We start from the raw sequence: 17,798 nt of genomic DNA on the forward strand, positions 1-17,798 counted from the left end.
AGCTTTCATTGCTTTTCACCCGGAGCCAAAAAGAAAGAACATCTTATAACCTCTCTTTCATAACATTTCATGAGGTGTCATTAGTCTAAATTAATCCCTGCTCAAGCCTGACTTTGCTCTGGTCACAAAGTGAACATTTTTAAATGATGTGATTACACGCCACAAATGTTCCTAACTTCCATTTACCATTCCAATTTCCAAAGGGTAATTACGGTTTAGGCTTTTGTTCGGTCGGCACCACCTCATATCCACAAGCTTTATGATATTTGATGACTATTCCTGGTGAGTATTGTTGAGATACGTTGTCTTACACAAAAAAAAATGAAAAAAAAACCACAAACTTATATGAGATTTGGATCTAGCAACATATCAACTTCAGTTTTTTGGTTGCAAATGGACTCTAGTTCATATAGGCCCAAGTGGTAATTTTATATGGTATCAGAGCGGATTATAATTTCGTGTGTATGTGTGAGCTTACACCATGCCAGATTATGTTTCGAGGTAACCAAGAGTGCGCCTCGTGTTAATCATACCTGAGAGTAGCCCAGTCCAGTTCTAATGTAGCTAAAGGCGCACCTCTAGTTAGGCACGAGTGTGGAGTTCGAAGCTAGTTGGTGATTGTCCTCCCTCGCCCGAGCACGGAAAAGGATGCCCGGCTCGTGATCAACTATTGATGATGGGTGTTTAAGGGTACGTAGCACTTACTTGACCACACGTTACCATGTGATGGCGGGTGTTGAGATATGTTGTCCCACATGAAAATTTTGATAAAGAAATCACAAGTTTATATGATAATTAGGTTCAACAACCTATTAACTTAAACTTTTGAGTTGTAGATAAACTCGAGTCCGTATAGGCATGGGAATTTTACAAGTATAATAGATTGGAAATTCGTTCGGCTCGTATTTTCTGAAAATTATTCGGTGTAATTCGTGACTTAGTGGATGAAAACAAAAATTTGAGAGGCAATAAGGGTAATGAAGGGACGACGACGACGACAAATCCCAAAAGGATTTGAGGCATCTGCACAGTAGCCGTACAAGCTTGGAGGTCCACATATAATTGGGGAGAGAGAAATTTCCTAAGAAGGGGGGAAGTATATGTGAATCATTACTGCAGGTGAGCAGAGCTTTAGGGTTCATGATTAGGGCAGGCATGCATAAAATCACAAAAGGAGCCCACAAATTCTTTTTTGGGGGACTTGGTTCGATGTATATTATTATATTGTTAATTTACATGCAATTATATGTTAATTTTTCTATCTCGATATGTATTTAAGCCCACCATCAACTCGATATACATATAAAAATTAAATATGCATGTATACTAGTCATGTCATGTCAAGTCAGTACTGTTAAATTACACGTTAAATTATGAATACACAGAAAGTTTTAATAAGATTATTGGAAGCAACACCATCTACCGGTCATTCTGGCTAGTGCATTATTTGTCAGGGCGGATTCACATTTTATTAATTAAGTGAAGAGTGGTCAATTTTCACCACATTTAATTAGCTTTTAAATAATTCAAGATATTTATAACAATTAGTTTTCGCCATTTGGCTCATTCTTTTACTATATTATCACATAAAATATAATATGAAATTTTGAACTCATTTCTTCTCTCAATCTGTGCCAAACAGAAAAGAAATGTAAAAAATTTACGGTCGTATACTAAAATTCTCCCTCGACATTCTTGCAAATACTTGTGCACGAGTTTTTATCTCTTTGTTCCAATTCCTTCCATATTCTTCTTTACCAATAAAGAAAAATTCGTTCACATATTATTCTATAAAAATGAAATCAATAAAGTTCTAAAAATCCTTGAAAATCTCCTTGATTCCAATTCTGTAAATAATGAGTCACAAATAAAAACAAATGGAATTGAACTATGATCTTTTATTGAACCAAATATATATATATATATATATATATATATTATTTCATTTCCAATTTCGTTCCATCTTCCCTCATTCCAATTTCAATTATATTTCCCTCTCCAAAACTTGAACCATAATAACTAATTACTTCCATCAACCGAAAATCCTACCTACTCTTCTGCAAAATAGACTTTACTTTTCTTTTGTTTATTAAAAAAAATTAAAGACTAAAATTTGTATAGATATGTTGAAGATGTGTCATTTTTATATGTTTATAGATGAAAATCAAACGAAAAATATAATAGTGATATCCATATCATAGCGCAGATACGATTCTAGTACAATCAGTTTAAGATTGTAAGGTGGAAATCATCCCTGCTTGCACCACCATCTTCTAACCAAAATCTCTACTTTTTTTTTCTAAAGCAAGCAACGTTGTTGACAATTGGATGTGGTATATGTGGAAAACCTACCTTTCCAAAGAAATGGATAAAATAAAATTAAGCCAATTGACCCTCACCAAAATTACCAAAAACTGGTTAAAGTGGATTAGCTAAAGTGAACTTGTACTCACTGCTTCATTCAAACCTGCAAATAGTGTTTTCCATTGACTTAATTAATGATGAGTAATTTGCCCCTTTTTCCCGGTTACAAGCAGATATGTAAGACTCAAAAAAGGGCGTAAAAAAGAGAAGGAAAATAAAGGCACAAGAAGTTCAAGGACGAAAACCAAACTTAAAAATTTTTAATGTCATATCGAGACTGTGCCAAATTTCATTTATTACTTTGTCTCTTCAATTGATAAAAAACTAAACACACTTTTTTTTTCCTTATTTAACAGGAATTTACTGCTAATGATCGTTGAGTAATTGCTATAATAGCTCCAACTAGGTAAAAGAAAAAAGAGATTCCTTTCTCAAAATTAAAGGCCTCCGTGTAATAAATTGGCGGAGAAAAAAAAAAGGAGTTTTATGGTGCTAATATAATTAATGCCCTTATTATATATGAGTAAGGTTTGAATTCGAGTTCACCTTATTATTCTTATGGTCGATCCAATCTATAACTGTGATCCATGAAATTTGTGACCTAGCCTATGCAGAGGTACTTCGAGCAAAAATAAGAAAAGAAAGAAAAAAGCCTATGCAGAGGCTCTCGATCAATTACCGAATTGCCGAAACACTTGAGATCCTTGTTATTCGAGGAGAATATAAACAAAATAAGTATTATTAAGTGCTGGGCTGTTAACGGGCCAGGCCAGCATGAAACATTTAACGGGTTGTGGCGAGCCTGGTTTACAGAGCCCAAGCACGGCACGGTGAATTTACCAGCCCTAATAGTCCGGCACGATAAGTCTCGACCCGAAGCACTGATTTATCATGCTAGACCCGTCGCATGCTGTCGTGCGAGGCCAGATATTGCCCGGCTCTAGTTCTTCCCGGAGCACCTATTGAATCGGTCGCCTTCTCCTCAATGTTGTTATTGGAGGATGCGTGACTTTCATACAGGTTCGCATGTAATAGAAAGCATAAACTTGAGGTTCGAACAACTCGATTTTGTCTTTATAAAAGCCAAGTGAACTGCATGAGAAAGTGCAATAACCTTGCCTGCATATGCCGAGGGAGTAATCATATGGGGCTTAAATGTCATTATTGCTGGCTTACATAGTTTTAACATCTTAATCATATGTATCCAGCAAAAAAAATAAAAATCAATCTTAATCATATGAAAATCAAACTTGAGACGGACATACTGACCAACCAATTTCGGATATATCATATTACAATTGTCTATTCTGATGTCCAACCAAATTTGTAAATTAAAGGTAACTCAATTATAAATTGCAAGAGCATCTCCGCGGTCACTGTCCCCGGTCTCTGATGCCCACATGGCACGAAGAGAGACCAAGATGGAGATGGATGACATTAGAGGAGCCGCGATTTGAGAGACTCGTCTTTTTAACATAGATATCTCCTTCTTCTTCCCATCCGGCTACTGCTCACTGCTCCAGTCACGTGACCTGCAACGGGTCACATAATTATCTTTTAAATTCTTTTTTATTTTTATTTTTTAAAAAAAGTGTAGGATCACAACAGATATTCAAATAAAGACTTAAGTATCAAGTTTGTCTTTTTAGTCAGTTGCTCTTCGGGCTACATGGTGCTCATATGGCACCACATGGGCCTTAATGGAGACCTAAAGAGAGACTTGTACTGAGGATGCTCTTTCAATTCCAATTCCGTGCCAATTACATCCTCCCACTATTCTTAGTCGGGGAAACACACACTCTGTCGTCGTACGCAACTGTATCTTTCATTTACTTACCGAAAAAAGCTCTATCTTTTATTCTTAGGTTGAACAAATTATGACTCACTATTTCGGTCCCTTGACCACTTAGATCAAACTTAGTTTAAGCTATATTCGGGTTCCTCGTAGATAATATGACTTACTTTGGAACTCATTATCGAAAAGTGAATCAAATCAGTACCAACTCACATTAATTTTTGCATCAAAACCGAGTCGAGTTGGGTTCAGACTGTCCATATCCTAGGCACCATAGGAGCGTAAACACAGAACGGAACATGATAATCGATCAAGCAAGTTCGAATTCGATCCTTTAGGCATGGCAGTCAGGTATGGTTTGGTCCGGGTTCCACTCCCACTCGGTACCGGGAACCAAATCGGCCGGACTGAACCACTCCCACCCGATATATGTGGGGCGGGTCCGAACCCGAAAATTTGGGGCCGTGGAAGAGCAAAGGCAGGACAAGTGGACGGACCAACTGGCAACTTGTGTAATCTCCACATCCGAAACTTATAAATGACTCATCCTCACTATCCCAACACCACATGGCAGCGCCACTTCTCCATCTCCTTCTTCCTCTTCTTCTCCCACCGAAGCCATCCTTTATTGACCTCAACCCTCCACTCCCTTCCTTCCTCTTCTACACATTTCTATGCTCAGACTCCTCCTCCTCTGCTCCTCCTCCTCCTCCTCTGCCTTTCCCCTCAGACCTCTCCCCACCCCCAGATTGACCAGGACGCGCAGACCCCGACACCCATTTCAGCTCGCGCTCTCTGCCTCATACCCCACCTACCGGCGGCCGGTTTCCACCCTCCGAGTTCTGTCCATGGCGGAAGGTTCCCATGCCTCGACCTCGCAGTCCCAGCCGCACACCAATCGCTTGGCGGCCGAGCACAGTCCTTACCTTCTCCAGCATGCCCATAATCTGGTAATTGGAAAACCCTCCGCCTTTTCGGTCCATTTCTTGGATTTTTGGCTTTTGAGTGGTTGATGTCGATCGAGACGGCGCAAAAAAAATCGCAAATTTAGATGAATTGGTATGTGGGGTTCGTGATGGGGAGAGATTGGTATGCTCAGTGTTGTGTATTACTTGCAAGAGTTGAATGCAATGCAGAAGTTGAGCAGTAAAATGCTGAATATGGTTGCTTAACACTTTGTTGGGTTGGTGGGTTGAGAATGGCATGACCTTTTTTGGGTTATAAGGCATATGACTGGATATGGGAGGAGTAGTTTACTTTCATTGTTTCTCTGACAATGTGTATTTTCTTTCAATTTATGGTATTTGAAGGTTGATTGGTATCCATGGGGTGAAGAGGCTTTTGCCCAAGCGCGCAAGAGAGACGTGCCCATCTTCTTGTCAAGTATTTAGATCGTACCAGCCTCCTCCATTTTGTATCTTACGGTAAATATAAATCTTCGATAAGCTCACATTTGCTTCGTTTTGATTGTGCTTCACATCGCATCCGATGTTGCTCCTTCCTTTGAAGTCGGATACAGCACGTGCCACTGGTGAGAAATAATTTTCCTTTCCATTCTGTAAGACACGATATTTCATTGCATTGAATCGGCATGACAAGGAGTAACGCTCGCTGTTGTATATTACGATCAAGGTGTCATGTTATGGAGGTGGAGTCTTTCGAGAATGACGAAGTGGTTAAATTGCTGAATGATTGGTTTGTTAGCATCAAGGTAAACTTGATCAAAATGATTTTGTACCTTTTCCTCTTGGATATACTTCTATTTCCATACTTTCCACCTTCCAATTATTTTGTCCTGATGCTATCCTTGCCTGTTAACCTAATAGGTGGATCGCGAGGAACGACCAGATGTTGATAAGGTGCACGAAGTTCTCTGATAGTTGGATTGCCATTTATCACTTTGAAATATTCTTCAAAACTGTGGGCAAATTCCTTTTAACATTTTTTTTTTTGCCCTATTGCAGGTATACATGACGTATGTGCAGGCTTTATATGGAGGCGGTGGTTGGCCACTGAGTGTCTTCCTATCACCTGATTTAAAACCTTTGATGGGTGGAACTTATTTTCCACCAGATGACAAGTTCGGTAGACCGGGCTTCAAGACCGTACTTAAGTGAGAAATCTAGAAAACATTAGATTTACACGCAGGGCTTATACTTACCTGCAGCTCTATTTAATTATCACGTATTTATTTCTTTTTAAATTGCAGGAAAGTAAAAGAAGCATGGGATAACAAGAGGGATATGCTCGTCCAAAGTGGTGCACTTGCCATTGAACAACTCTCTGAAGCGTTATCAGCAACTGCAAATATGGACAAAGTACCAGATGGACTTTCCCATACCGCGATCAATCAATGCGCTGAGCAAGTGAGTCTCATAATCTCAATAAACTGATAAGATGCAATTCACATAGTAGTTGAATTAAGGACAATAGTTCTTCAGTATTGTTTTTAAAGCTCAGTACAATTATGGGGATTCCTGTTTTCTGTTTCTTCCCATGATAAGTCCCCAGATATTCTGTTTTCTTCAATTCGTAGCGGAAGATTATTTGAATTGATGTGACTTAATGCCGATGGAGACCTAAGAGTGCACATTGATTGCTTATCTAGCTTTCTGCGAGTTATGATCCCAAGTATGGTGGCTTTGGAGCTGCGCCAAAGTTTCCTAGACCAGTTGAAATTCAGCTGATGCTCTACTACTGTAAGATGTTGGAGGGAGCTGCTAAGTCCAATCAGGCTAATGCAATCTTGGAAATGGTTCTCTTTAGCTTGAAATGCATGGCAAGGGGAGGAATCCACGACCACCTTGGAGGCGGTTTTCACCGATACAGCGTTGATGAATGCTGGCACGGTCAGTTTCTCTAACTTGGAGATATAGGGAGAAAGAGAGATTAGATGAGGAGTTGACTAGTCATATTATCATTGTTTTCAGAGAGATGTTTACCTAAAAATGATCTACTACGGAGAACACCGCAAAAGAAACACGGGTCCCTGAATGCTTGACTAATTGTTTCTCGTCACTGCGTCACCCCTTAAGTCTCCCCTTGGTCCAAGACAATCAAATAAATTTGACCCTGCGTTGAGGTTGTTAATGTTACTGGATTATTACTGAAGTTGCAATGTCTTTTTGCAGTTCCGCACTTTGAGAAGATGATGTATGATCAAGGACAACTGGCGAATGTCTATCTTGACGTCTTTTCAATAAAAAATGATGCCTTTTACTCATGTACATGTCGGGATATTCTTGATTATGTGAGGAGAGACATGACTGGGCCTAAAGGAGAAATTTTCTCAGCCGAGGATGCTGATAGTGCTGAATATGAAGGGGCCCCAAGAAAGAAAGAAGGAGCTTTCTATGTCTGGACTAGCAAGGAGGTGTGTCAAGATTCACGATTTTCCATCTTTCTGTTGCTGTTATACATTCGTAAACAACATTATACTGGCCTTTTCATCGTTATTTTGGTTGATAGTTGAAGTTCTTGTGGAAGAAAAATTGTTTGGTGTTTTCCTGAAGGTGGTCTTATTTGCTGATAGCATGGAAATCATGTTAGCTTTCAGTAACTGTTTTGAAGAAAAACAGTATGCAGAAAACTATTGAATTTTATTTTTAAATACGAGTTTTAAGAATAAAATCGTTTGGTTCTCTCTCAGTCCCTCTCCTCGCTGTAAGAATAATATTGACATGTTTTGTTACTATTGCAAAGAAAAACAGTATGAAGAAAAACTATTGATTTTATTTTTATGTGCAAGTTTTAAGAATAATATCCGTTCAGACACACTTCTGAGCGCCCACTTTGCTTCTCTCTCAATCCCTCTCTTCTCACTGTAAGAATAATATTGACGTGTTTTGTTACTGGGAAGGTGGATGAGATACTGGGGGAGCATGCAAAACTATTCAAAGATCATTATTACATTAAGCCCTCAGGGAACTGTGACCTCTCTAGACGGAGCGACCCTCACAATGAGTTCAAGGGTAAAAACGTCCTCATTGAGAGGAATGATTCTTCCGTTTTGGCATCAAAACATGGCATGCCCATTGATAAGTACCTTGAGATCTTGGGAGAATGTAGGAGGAAGCTTTTTGACGTTAGACTCGGACGCCCAAAACCGCATTTGGATGATAAGGTAGCATCTGTCCTTCCTTTTCTGTTGCTTTCCTTTAATTAGGGCTTCTAATGTTCTTCTGAAGATGCAAATAGATTAGATGAGCTTTCGTCATTCTTGCTAGGTAATTGTGTCATGGAACGGGCTCACGATCTCGGCATTCGCTAGAGCCTCAAAAATTCTGAGAGCTGAATCTGAAGGGACGAAACACAATTTCCCTGATGTTGGCTGTGATGTAAGAATACTTTTTCTCCATAGCAAGTATAAGAAAGATTAGTATATACAGTTCAGTCCAGCAAAACTAACTCATTTGATGGGATTTTCATATTTTCAGCCCAAGGAGTACCTTCAAGTAGGGGAAAGAGCGGCTGCTTTCTTAAGAAAGCAACTCTATGATGAGACAACAAGGAGGCTTCACCACAGCTTCCGTAATGGGCCTTCTAAAGCCCCAGGATTCTTAGATGATTATGCGTTTCTGATATTGGGATTGCTTGATTTGTATGAGTGTGGCGGTTCAACCGACTGGCTCTCCTGGGCTATTCAACTTCAAGAGACCCAGGTAAGAGGATGCAATTTGAGGGTAATTTTTGATTCGGCATTACATATTTTCATCCTCTGCTAAATTGGGCGAATATCTTGTATGGTTATTTTATACAGGATGAGTTGTTCCTTGATAAAGAGGGAGGGGGCTACTTTAATACTCCTGGGGAGGATCCTTCGGTCCTACTCCGGGTGAAGGAAGACCATGATGGTGCAGAGCCCTCGGGAAACTCAGTCTCTGTCATAAACCTTGTAAGGTTGGCTTCTTTGGTTGAAGGAAGTCGGTCTGCTAGTTACAGGCAGAAGGCAGAGCATATTTTGGTAAATTTTCTACTTTCAACTAGATCATGTGCTTGGCCAATAAAAAAATAATAATAATTAATAGATAACATGCTACTTAAGTTCCGGAAAATATCATTAGGGGGACAATATCATGATTTGTTGTGTGTGATAATCTGCTGTGCAGGCTGTTTTTGAGACGAGATTGAAAGACATGGCAATGGCAGTGCCCTTGATGTGCTGTGCAGCTGATATGCTCTCAGTTCCTTCACGGAAACAAGTTGTTCTGGTTGGTCGCAAGCATTCGGCAGAGTATGAAACCATGCTTGCAGCTGCTCATGCATCGTATGAGCCGAACAAGACGGTATGTATTAATGCGCATGACATTTTATGCTTGGACTCTGTTTTGTTGCTGAAAATCGCCGAACTTTTCTTAGATATCCAATCTCTCTGTTTGCAAATATGGAAAACGAGAACACGCACAGCAAGATTTTGCCGAGAAAATCCAACTCAAGAATCACTAAGGCTGGATGTTGCGATATTGAATGCCTGATATCATGCAGGTAATCCACGTAGACCCGACTGACCCTCAGGAGATGAAGTTCTGGGAGGAGAACAATAGCAACATTGCTCAGATGGCTAAGAGTAACAGCTCCGGGGAAGACGAGCGAGCGGTGGCTCTCGTGTGCCAAAACTTCACATGCAGTCCACCGGTCACGAGCCCAAGCGCGCTTGAGGAGCTGCTGTCTCGTAAACCAGCAAAGTGAGGCGCAGTCCAAGGAAACCTGGGAAGAAGCCAATCCCGCAGATGCTGTTCATAAAGTAGTTCGCAGGAGTTTATGTAGTGGGAAGTACATGCATTCCCCCTTCCTACCTAAGATTTTCTAGGTGTTTTATACATATACCGTCGATACATAATAAAGTATGGACTCACCAGTCACCAGTCTCAGGATTGAGCTCCTATGATGATAGCTGCTTATGTAAGATAAGAGGATGGTGTTGTTGATCGGCTGCATCGCCTTTGTCCGGCACGCTGAGTGTAAAACAATAACGTTGCACGGGAGTTCTTCGCAAATGCAGAAACAACTGAAAGGTGACATCAGTCATTCACTTTGCACTTGTTTGGGTTTTAGCAAACCTATAAATAGAGGTCTAGTTTAAATCAGAACCAAATTCTGGGCTAAATTAGAATTTTTATATTATTATACTAAATTTTGCTCTATTTTATTATAACAATTCATATTCATCATAGTTTTGAAAAAATATAATATACTAATTATTAAGAGTTTTTTTTTATTACACTAAATTCATAATCCTTTCATATAACATATAACGGAAAAATAAAAAATAAAAAATCAAATCAAATTTTCCTTACTAAAATCCTTCAATAATTCAAAAAAAAAAAACCAATATTTACGTCAGAAAACATAGGGGAGGGATTGCAGGGTTGAAGCTCTTTACCGCCTTCTTCACCAAATCACTTTGTACGGAACCAGAAATGGCACTGACTCTGGTTCAACACTTCCGCCATTTCCGACCAGGCCCTTCTTCTTCTTCTTCTTCTTCTTCTTCTTCCTCGACCTCCTTTTCGTTCCCCTTCCCCTTCACCGCTCTCTTCCCACTCAACAAACCCAACTCAGCGAAGCCCCCTCGCCTCTTCATTTTCCGACCCTTATCGTCCAAGCGCTCGGCCTACGCAACCGCCGCCACTGACGACAAGTCCCTTTCTTTCACCGCCGACTACCTTGTCCAGTCCTGCGGCCTCACCCCGGCCGCCGCCGCCGCCGCCTCCCAGCGTGTCCAGTTCTCTACCCCGGAAAAACCCGACTCCGTGCTCGCCCTCCTGAGGTCCCACGGCTTCTCCAATGCCCAGATCTCGAAGCTCGTCAACCGCCGCCCCTCGCTGCTCCTGGCGACCCCGGAGAGCAGCCTGCTGCCCAAGCTCGAGTTCTTCTACTCGATCGGGGTCTCGAGATCGGAGCTCGCCAAGATCCTCTCCCGGGACCCTACACCTCTGTGCCGGAGCCTCCAGAACCAGATCCTGCCCTCCTACGAGTTCTTGCTCGGCTTCCTCGAATCCGATAAGAAGGTTGTCTCTCTTCGAAGAACAAGAAAAAGTCAAAATTTCGCTTATTGCAGTTCTTGTTTGATGTTCTTAGAATGATTCTGCCTGACATTGATTGCCAACTGGAATTAGATCATTTCTGCAATGAGGAGAACGTCTTGGGTCTTCTTGCTTGATTACACGAAGAATCTCGCCCCGAACATGGAGCACCTAAGCAAACTCGGCGTGCCTAAGTCTTGCCTATCCTTGCTATTCGCCCATTTCCCAGAGGCTCTTCTGAAGAGCCACGAGGAGTTTGTAGAAAACGCGAGGGAGGTAGTGGAGATGGGATTCGACCTGAAGAAGACCGTGTTTGTCCTGGCGGTCCATGTGATCTCAGGGAAGGGGAACAGGGCGATAATGGAGCGGTGCAAGGAGGTCTACGCTAGGTGGGGATGGTCCGAGGATGATATCAAGGTCGCGTTCAGGAAGCACCCGAACTGTATGATCCTATCAGAAAAGAAGATCGATCGTACGATGGAGTATCTCGTGAACGAGATGAAATTGCCCGCTAGGAGGATCTCTCAGTGCCCTGCTATTCTCTTCTTCAGCTTGGAGAAGAGGATCATCCCGAGATGTGAGGTGATTAAGGTGTTGCTGAAGAAGGGGCTGCTGAAGAGAGACTTCAGCTTGAGCACATTCTTGCTTCCCCCGGAGGAGAGGTTCTTGGATAGGTTCGTGGAGGGCTACCAGGAGGAAGCGCCCGAGTTGATGAGTGTATTGAGAAGGAAGCGGGACAGTACGGAAGCGCAATGACAGGGAATGACGAGGAGATTAGACTCTAACTTAGCATTCGTATCAAAGGCTGAGGAGAAGTTTTTCCCGGATTATATTCATGGAAATGGAAACACACGAGGGCAAGTACCAAGCTTTCATGTTTTCTGGTTCATGCGAACGTAAGATCGAGTCAATGACATTGTAAGAGGAAAGTTGCTCGAGGTCTCTTCTGAATTCTTCGCGATATTTTCGTTAGACCTCGGCCTTAGACGCTCCAATGTATGTCATGTTTTGGAGAACTTTACAATCGATCCTGCAGGGGAAGATCGAGTAATATTGAAGCCCGGGAAGGCAGCTTAGATCTCTAGAAGGACAAATCATTGTAAAAGATCAACTTAATTTTCCGGAAAGCAAGTTCTTGATCTGGAGAAAATATTGGCCGTTCGTTAACCATTACATTTGATTCTGGACGCTAAGTTAGCATGCCATTTTGCTGCTGGCAAAATCCAACAGTGCATCAGAGCCCAAAATAGAACATGTGTGTTTCAATATTCCATTTGTTTACTTCTTGAAAACGAACGAAATAAATAAAAAGAAATGGTTGATTGCAGTTGACAAGAATTTTTGCGATTAAAAATCGAAGAAGTGTGTGTTAAAATTTATCTATCAAAAAGGTATTTGTTAACATTGAAGAATTGACTTTTTCCGTACCCAAAGAAAACAGTAAGAAACACTTCACAGTTTTCTGGGACAAATGTGGAGAGTTGTTTACTTGTCTGAGTTTTTTTCTTTACTTTTCTTTTCTTCCTGAGGAATAAGGAGAATTCATTGATAACATCAATGAGTACAAGATAAAATGCTTAAGAAAAAAATTATAATATCCGAGTACAAGGGGGTCCTCCATAGCAAACTACATGACAGAATTTAAAATGCAAAAACAGATGTAACAGTCACCCGACGTTCCGATCAGAATCCCTGCCATCCCATATGCACCCTGAAAAAATCAGGAGAAGGGTCCTCGAGGTTTGTTTACTTGTTTACTTGTTTGAGTAATTGGTTTGGTTTTTACCTATACAATATCAAAATTTGGTTGACCGATTCCAACATCTTTTCGAGGAAAAAGTGTCCTAGTACTACTTATATGTAGTTATTTTGTCGGATCACCTCGCTCACCTAGTTAGTAGTTAGGGATGCCATATATTACGGCTATGACTTTTATGTATTTTGAGACCGAGTTCTATACTGTTAAAATATGTTGTTCCACACGAAAAAAAATAATAAACTTATATGAAACTTGAGTCCATTAACCTATCAGCTTAAGTTTTTGGATTACAGATGGGTTCAAATTCGTATAAACTTAAGTGAGAATTTTACATGATATCAGAACGGGTTAGGCTTCTGCGTGGCCGTGCGCTTACGTGCGGGCTCACACCCCGTCGGATTTAATTTCAAGATAGCCAAGAGTGCGCCTCATGTTAGTCAGGGCAGAGAGTGGCTTGATCCAATTCCAATGTAGCTAAAGGTCTTCTAGTTAGGCCCCGAATGGGGAGAGCTCGAGGCTAGTTTGGTATTTGTCCCCCTTCGCTAGAGCATGAAAGATGATGTTCAGTTCGAGATCAGTTATTGAGGATTGTTGTTTAACAACACGTGGCACGTGTTGGACTACACGTTGCCGCGTGAAGACGGGTGTTGAAATATGTTATCCCACACCGAAAAATTGAAAAAGAAACCACAAATTTATATGAAACTTGAGCTCAGTAACCTATTAATTTAAACTTTTGGGTTACAAATGAGTTATGCCTTTTGTTTGCTGATTTAGTTGGTGTCTCTGTACCATCTCCAATTGTATTGACCATGTGCCTCTTCGAACCAGCTAGTTAATTCATATATCTCTTGCTATCAAAAAATATGTGGTTACTTCACCTCTATTTTAAGGTTTTTCAATCTTTTATATGTGCTCATTTTTTTTCCTATATGGGTGGATAATTATTCTAATTTGATTTTTTTTCTTCAAATCTGTTACGATAATCTATATAAATATCTATCCATATGCAATTCTAAAAGTTGGAATAACGCATGGAAAGATGCCACATAGAACGGCCTTAGATTCTGATTGAGTGACTTTTCAAATTACAAACATTAAGAAATCAACGAGTAGCGCAATAAGGCGATGAACTATTATCCGTGAAAATTAGAAAGTCCCATAAACCACGGAAGTCATAAAGTCACTTACGCCCAAGATTCCAAAAACCACTAACTCATATTGAGGTCCAAATGTACATAACTCAAGAAAGTCAAAAAGTCTTCACTCAGTCAGAAAGTCCTATATATAGTATGTGTATCTCTCTAAACTATTAGATAAAGTTAGATTTTCTCTTTGAATTGTGAACCTGGGAAGCGAAAAGGATATGATTTGAAGAAATAATTGTCATCATTATGGCCCTATAGTTTTAACATTGCCCAAGGCTTTGCATCAAAAAGGATGCGGTGGTAACAATGGACAAATTTAGATAATAAGATTAGGATTGGTTCTCTTAATTATATTAGACATGGACTTTTCAAATACTCCAACCAAATGCTTTTGTATGGAAAATGAGATAAAAGGCAATGGATATCTTCATATTTATTGTTTTTAAAATTTTTCAGTAAATAAACAAGGCCAAAGCCCATTACAAAAGAAATAAACTAAGAAACATAGAGATGGATGTGTAGACCAATAATATCGCTAAATAAAAGCACTATAAAAAATACCAGAGGATGCTGATAGATGTATAGACCAAGCGGCATTTATAAAGCTCTATTAGCTAATCAGTCCGCGCAAGTATTACCCTCCCAATAGGTATACATGGTTCAACAATCCAGTCCATATCCACTAGTTCTCACAGCGGTTTAACCCGCATGGTGCACACAGTTCGCCTCAATATTTTATAATTTTTCAAGTTCATGCTATTTTGATAAAGAAAAGGAGGTTTTTGATGTTCTCATTGACTCCAAGTGATTTTCTGATTCACATATATTATTGTGTGATCGAAGAAACAAAGTGATATATGTTTGAGTTGTTTGTTGATACCGTGGATTCACTGTTGCTTTATAATTCAAAAGTCATATGTGATATTTAATTTTTCGGAGCCTAAATCTTCCTTTCCATCAATCCTACTCTCACTCTATGAAAAAAAGAAATTCGATTGTTTCAATCTATATTTTTGAAATCATGGATTTGTTTATGATTCTCAAATGCGAGTTTTAGTAAAACTTTATCTATTTCAATAATTTCTTCTGACTATTTGATACTCGAAAAAGTCTGAGAATGTTGAATATATCTTATTATGTTACTTGAAGATGGAATGTAGATTTAATAAAAGAACTATTTTATCCGTAATATTTAAAAATTATGGATAAATTAATAATTAATAAAGAAAATAAAAATATTGCATTGAAATTTAATTCTTGATAAGATCTCTTTACTTTAGAAATCACCAATTCATATAAAAGAAGAAAAATATAGATTTCTGTGAAACGATCAAACAAAATGACTAAATAAACATACTGAATAATCCACCCAATTTCAATTTCATACTAAAAAATATGCATCAAGGTTCATAGGTTAGGAAGTGAGAGACGGAGTTATTGGTAGCAGTTGATCCCAATCTCACATTACATATCCTAATTATATTATTTACTTAGCATTCCTTATAGTGATTACCGGTTATATATTTCACTATCTCAATGAATATGTGTGGGCTGTTGATCTAGTTAAATATGGAAACAATGACCAATCTTCAGAGTATTCCAAGTAAAATGAACATGCTCTTTAATAGATTTTTCAAGTCCTCATAATTAAAAGTTAGCACAAAATTGTGGTATCATCTCACCTTTAAAAATTCAAAGGTTCAAACATTTGAATGAAGTGCTTGAATGTCACTTGCATGATTGCTTTTTGTATGTTATAATTAAATCGTTAAAAGGCATTTTGAAACTATAACAGGGTATCAAATTCATCATTTTCGTCATGTTTGAGACAATTGGTACAAAATTGCGTGGCGCTATCATACTTTCAAAATTCCCAAGGTCCACCACTTGAATGTAATACTCGAATGTTTACTTGAATGATTACTTGTATTTGCTATACTTTCGATTGAAAATGCATTTCGAAATTATCAAAAAGCATCACTTCATCTTGTAACTTTTGTGAGGGAGGGTATTCAGAGGCAATAATGCCTAGTTCGGACGAATAAATAAGCTAAAATAGTCGGATATATAAGGAGTTCAATTCTATCACTTATCAACTTAAATCTTTAAATAGGGCATCATATATATTTACCCGGTGGGGAAGAAAAATAAGCTAAGTTAGAGAGATTGACCACTAAAAACTGCCAAAAAAAAAAGGTCATGTGCAAACAAATTGGCAGTTGTAATAACTCTGTTATTAATATTAACTTGGATTTGGTGAAGAAGCCTATCTCAAAGTCCAAGGATTATCTTGGCCTTCTCTTCCATATGTTGGAATTTTTTTTCTATTGCTGAATAGAAAGAGAAAAAGGATCATTTTCTCAGATTGATTATAATATGTGCTCATGTACAATCAGAAATTCTTTCTAGTATAGACTGAGTTCGGTGCATTTACATTATATCACGACAAGACATCCAATTGGACTAAATCAATGATGCATAATTAAGGAATGAATGCACAGCCTTACAATATGATTCTCTACATTTTCTGTTATAAATGTACTACGGACAACAACATAAAATGCTCAAAGGAATGAGATTTGGTACAGTGGTATAAATTGCCTCCTGGAACTATGAAGTTGTGGGTTCGATGCTCGTCAGTGGAACTGTCGTATCCCTTTGTTTAACTTTGGTATTTCTACTTTTGTACTAAACCATAAACCTCCCTTATAACAGAAAAACCCTCATAAAATGCTAAATATTTTCATTTTTCTCTAACATCCATGTCCCTTATTAATTAATAAGAGTTACTAATATCAAAAAATGGAAAATTCTAGTATGAGACACTAAATAATGTCCCATGGTGGGCCATATATATTTTTCACCTTTAAGTATTAAAACTGACATTTTAACCCGCAATATTTTTGATCTTGTTACAATATCATCGGGTCGCATTTCAAAATCTCAAATACATTAGAATGTTGATGTATCGCATGTAGACGCCGACATGTATCACAATTACGACCCAACCCTTTAATTGTTCTCACTCGAACCACAACAAACCCCACCCGATTTTTTTGAACATAATGGTTTTTTGAGAAAATTGTTTTAACACAAAGCCGTTGGTAATTAAATCCACTCGAATTTATTAGTTTGATTCGTAGAGTCAGTTTAAACGTTTAGTTATTCTTCTAAAACAACATTGTCGGCCATGGCATCCATTATCGTCGAAGAATAGAAAGACGAACTTAGGTTTTCATTTGGAGAATTACAACTGAATAAAACAATACATAATCAAGTGAATTAAACGAATGAATTTAGCCAACTTATGACTAAGTTTCATTTACAATATATGTTCGGCCATGCTTCTACATCCTAAAGACGACCGTTAGTGGTTGTCTTGTTGTGCAGTTGGACGAAGATTGAAGTTGGACGAACAAAGCATGGCGAAATGCAAATTTATGAAACAACAACGAGATTATGGAAATGAAACAAGATTGTTGCAATAAGGCTCAACATATTTTAAAGATGATGAATGCCGTCATCGATGGTGGCTTTCGGTGAACGAACTGTTCCTTTTTCTTTTCAGTTGTTCGAAAAAAAAATAACTTCCCTAAATTAACCTCCTAAAATATGGAATGTTACTTTTTATGGGATCACCATCCCTACAATTATGGAATTAAAAAAGAAAATTAAATTTAGTAAAATAGATGAAAAAACTAAAAAAC

The 17,798-nt window shown here is 38.8% G+C and overlaps 2 protein-coding genes across 3 annotated transcripts; both read left to right on the top strand.

Moving 5' to 3' along the window:
* Window positions 1-4,709: 4,709 nt before the first annotated feature.
* LOC116187617 (spermatogenesis-associated protein 20) lies at window positions 4,710-10,143 on the top strand. Of its 2 annotated transcripts, none has more exons than XM_031516455.1 (15): window positions 4,710-5,109; window positions 5,470-5,542; window positions 5,669-5,690; window positions 5,792-5,870; window positions 5,986-6,018; window positions 6,124-6,272; window positions 6,369-6,525; window positions 6,768-7,008; window positions 7,291-7,532; window positions 8,019-8,282; window positions 8,386-8,496; window positions 8,596-8,820; window positions 8,919-9,122; window positions 9,268-9,444; window positions 9,644-10,143. In XM_031516455.1, exons 1-15 carry the CDS (start codon window positions 4,834-4,836, stop codon window positions 9,845-9,847), a joined length of 2,457 nt encoding a protein of 818 aa, XP_031372315.1. In that variant the 5' UTR covers window positions 4,710-4,833; the 3' UTR covers window positions 9,848-10,143. The 2 variants fall into 2 exon arrangements, with proteins under 2 accessions (XP_031372315.1, XP_031372316.1); XM_031516456.1 differs by having other exon boundaries at window positions 4,943-5,109; window positions 5,679-5,690.
* A 194-nt stretch (window positions 10,144-10,337) lies between these two features.
* LOC116187618 (transcription termination factor MTERF8, chloroplastic) lies at window positions 10,338-12,351 on the top strand. Its single transcript, XM_031516457.1, has 2 exons — window positions 10,338-11,169; window positions 11,278-12,351. The coding sequence occupies exons 1-2, from the start codon at window positions 10,579-10,581 to the stop codon at window positions 11,938-11,940; spliced, it is 1,254 nt and encodes a 417-aa protein (XP_031372317.1). The 5' UTR covers window positions 10,338-10,578; the 3' UTR covers window positions 11,941-12,351.
* The last annotated feature ends 5,447 nt before the right edge of the window (window positions 12,352-17,798 follow it).

This window comes from Punica granatum, chromosome 8 (assembly GCF_007655135.1).
Source record: "Punica granatum isolate Tunisia-2019 chromosome 8, ASM765513v2, whole genome shotgun sequence".
In the NCBI taxonomy this organism is placed as follows: Eukaryota; Viridiplantae; Streptophyta; class Magnoliopsida; order Myrtales; family Lythraceae; genus Punica; species Punica granatum.